This window comes from Diaphorina citri, unplaced genomic scaffold (assembly GCF_000475195.1).
Source record: "Diaphorina citri unplaced genomic scaffold, Diaci psyllid genome assembly version 1.1 scaffold1781, whole genome shotgun sequence".
Classification (NCBI taxonomy): Eukaryota; Metazoa; Arthropoda; class Insecta; order Hemiptera; family Psyllidae; genus Diaphorina; species Diaphorina citri.
Window position 1 is genome coordinate 35,369 of NW_007379207.1, and position 7,045 is coordinate 42,413.

General features: G+C 39.7%; 1 protein-coding gene across 1 annotated transcript in view; it reads left to right on the forward strand.

Moving 5' to 3' along the window:
- LOC103517213 (neutral alpha-glucosidase AB-like) overlaps positions 1–6,680 on the forward strand; it is a 22,212-nt gene extending 15,532 nt beyond the window's left edge. The window contains 7 exon segments of the mRNA XM_026829392.1: positions 2,507–2,599; positions 3,543–3,665; positions 3,668–3,704; positions 4,067–4,218; positions 4,638–4,861; positions 5,573–5,620; positions 6,009–6,680. Coding sequence (XP_026685193.1) covers positions 2,507–2,599; positions 3,543–3,665; positions 3,668–3,704; positions 4,067–4,218; positions 4,638–4,861; positions 5,573–5,620; positions 6,009–6,336 — 1,005 coding nt within the window. The 3' untranslated portion in view covers positions 6,337–6,680.
- Positions 6,681–7,045: the final 365 nt, after the last annotated feature.

Consider the following 7,045-nt stretch of genomic DNA (forward strand, 5'->3'; position numbering starts at 1 on the left):
CGGGTTCGATTCCCGCTCGGGGCGGATTTTATCCCAACCAGATAAGGTGATAAGGTTCTTGGAATGGCTGGCTTTCTCCTTTCCTGGGTTCGTTCTCTCATCGATTTCGGGGCAGTAAAACCTTAAGTAGGAGTTACAGTTCCCTCTATCAAACCTCAAATAAATAAAATGAAAATCTCTCATTTTATTTCAAGTGTTAGGTGTGATTGATCATGGCATCATGGTCTCATTTTGTACTTTCTTTGTAACATTATGTATTATGTTCTTAAACCTATAAAATACACGAGACCTTGTTTAGACTGCTGGGGTAAAGGGACTTTTTAGTCTCATTCGAGCAGGATAAACAAGGCTTATTCTATTCTATTTGTTTCAGGTGTGATTGATGTCTATCTAACTCTGGGTCCTTCCCCATACGATGTCATACGTCAATACTCCACTCTAACGGGCACTGCACCTTTACCTCCTTACTTCGCTCTGGCCTATCATCAATGTAGATGGAACTATAATACTGAGGGTGATGTACTAGATGCAGTGTGTCCACTTTTAATGTGCGCCATACGAAAAATACATGTAAAATCATTTTTCTTGTCTCAAAAGTCGCCATTAGTCAAACCTCGGCCCCAAGACACTTTTGATCTACATCCTTAAATAAACCTCTCTCCCAAGTTTGAACGACTTGAGCTGAAATCTAAAGCCCTGAAAAGCTCGAATTCTTTTGGAGCTTTTCTCAAAATTGTGACCTTCAAAATCTTGAACGAACTATAGACTGAAATATAAAGCCCCGAGAAACGCCAATTCTTTTGGAGATTTTTTTCAAAAATTTGACCGTAAAACAAATTAAAAGAACACTCAAATAAGCATCATTCAATAGGATAAGGAAAGTCGTGTGATGTTCACACCAGATATTTCTCTTCCATTCCCTTTTCTCTCTTATACTCTCCTGTACCCTTTTCTCCCTCCTAAATATTCCTTTTTAGTCCGTCCTCCTTTATTATTACAATAGTAATAAAAAGGTATAAGGGACGGACTATTGTATTCGCTTCGGTGTCTGTCTGTCTGTCTGTCTGTCTGTCTGTCATTCTGTCACTCTGTCCCCATAGAAGGACTTATCCAAACCTGGTCGACCTACATATCAAATTAAAGGTCTTTTTACCAGGAACACGAAAATGGTGGTGCAAATTTTGTCCAGAGAACCATAAAGTCAAAAAGTCGACCTATGTATCAAATTAAAGGTCTTTTTACCAGGAACACGAAAATGGTGGTGCAAATTTTGTCCAGAAAACCATAAAGCCAAAAATCCAAAAAACTGTTTTTTGGGGGATTTTTTTCACATTTTCTCACACAAATGAGCTCTGATCTCGAAATTTGTCGCGACGACCCAAAAAAAACTGGTTTTTGGGGGATTTTTTCACATTTTCTCACACAAATGAGTTCTGATCTTGAAATTTGTCGCGACGACCTATGAACTCAAAGCGAGAAAGTTTTAGATAACACTTCAGTCGATTTAAGACCGGTTTTAGCGTTACCTATGTTAAGCTACGCCGAGCAAGGCCAATAAATGGATGGATGACTTAAACCTTATATTGGGAATAAAGGGAGAACGGGCTCTAGTCTAGATAACAATTCAGTCGATAATTTAAGACCGGTTTTAGCGTCACCTGTGTTAAGCTACGCCGAGAAAGGTCAATAAATGGATGAGTGACCTAAACATTGTATTGGGAATAAAGGGAGAACGGGCTCTAGTCTTGATTTTAAATCATTACATGAAAGTAAAATCAAATCAAGAATAATAATAAACTGAATATTAAGCAAATTAGGTAGATAGGTAGGTAGGTACATAGGTACTGATTTTCTCTATTCACGATCGAATAAACTACGGGCTAAAAAATTCACGGAGGGACGGGCCCAGCTTGTTTAATTTCTCTCCCAAGTTTGAGCGATTTACGCTAAAATCCAAAGCCCTGAGAAACGCGAACTTCTTTCGAAAATTTGGCTGTAAATAGCGGCCGAACCGTACAATAGTCAAACCTCGGCCCCAAGACACTTTTGATCTACATCCTTAAATAAACCTCTCTGCCAAGTTTGAACGACTTCAGCTGAAATCTAAAGCCCTGAGAAGCTCGATTTCTTTCGGAGCTTTTCTCAAAATTGTGACCTTCAAAATCTGTTAAGCTTGAACGAACTATAGACTGAAATATAAAGCCCCGAGAAACGCCAATTCTTTTGGAGATTTTTTTCAAAAATTTGACCGTAAAACAAACTAGCTAATGTTTATTTATTTTTTCATTTTTCAATCAACTGATTTCCCCCCCTCTTTTGAAGCCCATTTCCCCTCTTTAAAGGAAAATACAAAATTTAGTTCAACCACTAGGTGCCATGGTAGCACTTGCACTGAGCCATTGGAAATCCAAGATACATAGCATCTTCTCAACCCTGACAAATCTAAGGTTAGAGGGAGTTTAGTTTGACAGTTGATTCGTAAAACAAAATATTAATTTGTTTCCAGACCGGTGCCTTTCTACCATTCTTCAGAGGTCATGCTCACATCGACACCAGACGACGAGAACCCTGGCTGTACGGTGATGCTACTACTTCTCTGGTAAGATAGCCCGTGGTTCGAGACCCTGTCGGTACAAAAATTGCCAAGTCATAAACTTTTTTATTCAAAAGGTTTGATATTGGTTCAAAAGGAAGACAATGACCAGTGACCACATCATAATAATAATAATGGAGCTAAGGGTTAGGTGGTAGAGAACGTCTCCGACGTTATCCTCGCCTAGTGGTTACCTTGCACTCAAGTGTCTATTATGATAATTATTTGATAGAGGGAACTGTAGTAAGGTCTTATCGTCCCGAAATCGAAGAGTGAAGAAGGACAGGATAGGAGAAAGCCAGCCGTTCGGAGAATGGACCTTATCTGTTTAGGATAAAGTTCGTCCCGGGCGGTAATCGAACCCGTGCCAAAGCGTTTACAAGTCAGACGCAATCTACCTTCAAACCTATCTGTTCTTTTTTGAAAATTATTGGTGCCTAATGTTTTCAAACTTGCATTGTTTCTTCAACCCAAAGAGCAGGTTAACCTAGACACTTGACAAATGGAGTGGTGTTTGAAGGCATGTGATGTGTTCCAGTCCAATCGACTCTCCTCTCTATCTTTATTGTTATTTTGAAGCAGGTTTTTTATATTATAATTTGCTATTCTTATAGGATATTTGCGGTAGGTGTTGGACTAAGGAACTATTAACGCGGTGTATGTCAACTTTAGGCCAACACTTCCAGTCACGCAAGTATGGTCTACTATTTTGTACAAATGCATGCCTACCTTGTCTAGACTGCGGGATATAAAGGGACTTTTTAGTCTCACTCGAGCAGGACAAGCAAGTATATTCTATTCTATCGCAAATATTAACTCCTTGTCCAGCACTAGGGTCCAGCAACAACACATCGTGGAAAAGTATTGGATGCACGTGGGACAATGACGCTAATGACCAAGTTCCCGAGCATTTGAAAAACAACATTAACTCTTGTTTATCTATTTCTAGGTGAGAGATGCATTTAGAGGCTCGCTATGCTCTACTCTGCCCTACTGGTACACTCTGTTCCACACGCAAGAGATTAGCGGCGCACCAGTTATTAGACCGCTATGGTATGAGTTCCCCTCAAGATAAAGAAACCTTCCGCCATGGAGAACCAGTACCTTATTGGTAAGCAAAATTACCACCGCGGCTGTATCGTCAAACTCTTAGGTCCCTTAGGCCAACACTTCTTCTTTTTATTCGCCTTTTCCCGTGTGAGTGGATTGGAACACATCACATGCCTTCAGGCACACTCCATTTGTCAAGGGTCGAGGCCTAGCATTACCTTGCCCTTGGGATCAATTTAATTTGAAGAAACCATTACTGATGAAAATTGTAATGAGACTGGGTCGAGTTCATCAGTGGACTTATGTGATTATCTACAAATTTTTTTTTTTTTTTTTTTTTTTTTTTTTTAATGAATCTGAATTCGATGGATTCATTAGATTCAGACAAAAATAAATAACCCTATTGTGTTGTATCGCTTACAGGTGATAGTATCCTAGTACGTCCAGTCACAGATCCCGGAGCTACGCAAGTATCGGTCTACTTCCCTCGAGCTGACGAAGTTTGGTTTGATAGAGATACGTACGAAGCTTTCACTCAGACTGGGAGTGTAACTATAGCCGTGTCACTTAGTAAGGTAAGACAAGGACTTTTCAATATTCATTTCAACTTGCCTCAGAATTGTAGTAATTTAAGGATTTCCTTGGCAAATAAGAGCGTGGGTTTAAATTTGAAATTTTCATCAATCTAATGAGCGTAGTTCAAAACCGAAATCCTCATCAGGAAGCACAGTTAACCTAGTCACACTCATAGTGGCTCTTAACGTGAACGGTACTGTCTGGGGCAATCTCTATCTGTTATACTTACCTATTCCATTCTATTTCAGATCCCCACCTACCAACGCGGGGGTACCATCATCCCTCTCCATGAGAGAGTTCACAGAGCTTCGTCTCTCACTCTACAAGATCCAGTCACACTCATAGTGGCTCTTAATGTAAACGGTACTGCCCGAGGCAATCTCTATCTGTTATACTTACCTATTCCATTCTATTTCAGATCCCCACCTACCAGCGTGGAGGTACCATCATCCCTCTCCGTGAGAGAGTTCGCCGAGCTTCGTCTCTCACTCTACAAGATCCAGTCACACTCATAGTGGCTCTTAACGTGAACGGTACTGCCCGGGGCAATCTGTATTTGGACGATGGTCAAAGCTATGACTATAGGAAGGGGAACTATGTGGCCGTTCAGTTCAAGTATGAGAATGGAGTGCTCAGCTCCAAGTAAGTACGATGGGGTTATTAGTTACTATAGAGTGCTCAAGTGATGTAAAATTAGCCACAAAGTTTGAGTGATAGGCTAATCGATAAAACGTTCATTAATCGCGGGGGAAAACATCTTAATTGTCAGTTTTCCGCATATATTTCCTGAACACCAACCTATTGATGACTTTAATTAAGTTGAACATCAGCCTAGTTAGAAGTGATGTAAAATTAACCACAAAGTTTGAGTGATTGGCTAATTGATAAAACGTTCATTAATCGCGGGGAAAAACATCTTAATTGTCAGTTTTCCGCATATATTTCCTGAACACCAACCTATTGATGACTTTAATTAAGTTGAACATCAGCCTAGTTACTCGTAGCTTGGAAGGTACCACGCCTGCCTTGTAAGGGTCGCGAGTTCGATTCCCGCCCGGGGCAAACTTTATCTTAAACAGATGAGGTTCGTTCTCGGAACGGCTGCCTTTCTCTCCTAACATGTCTTCCTCCTCTCTTCGATAAGCCATTCGTTGTCACTATTCCCTCTAGCCAACATCTTGTAATGAAATAATTCTTCTTTGTTTTCTTCGCCTTTTTCCAAGTTCAAATGGGGTCGACTTTTGTCGTCGGCCTCTCAATCAGCTTTAGAGTGATCGCTTTGTGGCCAACTGGTTTTGTAATGAAATAATTATTTGGAAAAAAAAATTAGTGTTCTTTTTTCTGCTTCCTCAGATTCACATCGAAAGCGCGCTACCCCACCGAGTCCTGGCTGGAGAGAGTAGTCATCCTGTCCAACATCTTGTAATGAAATAATTCTTCTTTGTTTTCTTCGCCTTTTCCCAAGTTCAAATGGGGTCTACTTTTGTCGTCGGCCTCTCAATCAGCTTTAGAGTGATCGCTTTGTGGCCAACTGGTTTTGTAATGAAATAATTATTTGGAAAAAAAAACTTTCCATTACTACAGTATAGCAAGCTATACTAGTAATGAAAGTATTGTAATTGGTTTTTATGTTTTTAATTTACTTATTTTTCTTTCAGATTTCTTGAGTTCTTTCTCTTTAAATTGTTGAATTTATAAGTTTTATTGTTTTATTGTTATTTAAGTATTTACCTACTCATTTTTTGTTCTAAAATGACCCCTTTTTGGTACCACCTACTTTTTTTCTCTCCGTCATCCTGGGAGTTCCGCACAACACTTTCTCCAAAGCTCTTGTGTCCAGTCCAAGCATAGGCCAGGCGGTCGCTGAAGTCAACTATAATAGCGGTACCAAAGCTCTGACCGTGCGAAAACCCGAGGTGAACCTGGGCGAAGAATGGACGATAAGCATAGAAGTCATCCTGGGAGTTCCGCACAACACTTTCTCCAAAGCTCTTGTGTCCAGTCCAAGCATAGGCCAGGCGGTCACTGAAGTCAACTATAATAGCGGTACCAAAGCTCTGACCGTGCGAAAACCCGAGGTGAACCTGGGCGAAGAATGGACGATAAGCATAGAGTAATCGCCGGTGATAAGCATAGAGTAAGTGCAAGTGATAAGCATAAAGTGAGCGCAGTTGATGAGTGTAGATTAAACATGGAGATAATAGAATAGAATATACCTTGTTTATCCTCCTCGAATGAGACTAAAAAGTCCCTTTACCCCAGCAGTCTAAACAAGGTCTCGTGTATTTTATGGGTATAACATAATACAATACATAGTGTTTACAAAAGACCTTGCTTAATTATAAAAAAAAGGAGATAAGGACAGGTAATAAGCATAAAATCAGCATAGAGTACAGACGATGGAGCATAGAGTAATCATAGATAAAAAGCATTGAATAAATATGGATATAAGCATAGGTGATAATGATAAGCATAAATTCGAATCCGCAGATATCTGCATTGCTACCTGTCAAGTCTGTCAACCCAATTAATTTCCTTGGTAGTTTTTCCTTTGTCATTTATCAAAGACTAGGTGTTGTCATTATTACTTTCCACTTTTCTATTGGTTTGAAAAATTGGGGTTTAAATACTACTTACTCGTTTACACTCGAATTTCTTTCATGAGCATAGCCATAGAGTAAGCAATGTAAGTATGGACAATAATGTATGTAATTCGAAGGATCATTCTAATCCGCAGATATCTGTTTTGCTACCTGTCAAGTCTGTCAACCCAATTAATTTCCTTGGTAGTTTTTCCTTTGTCATTTATCAAAGACTAGGTGTAGT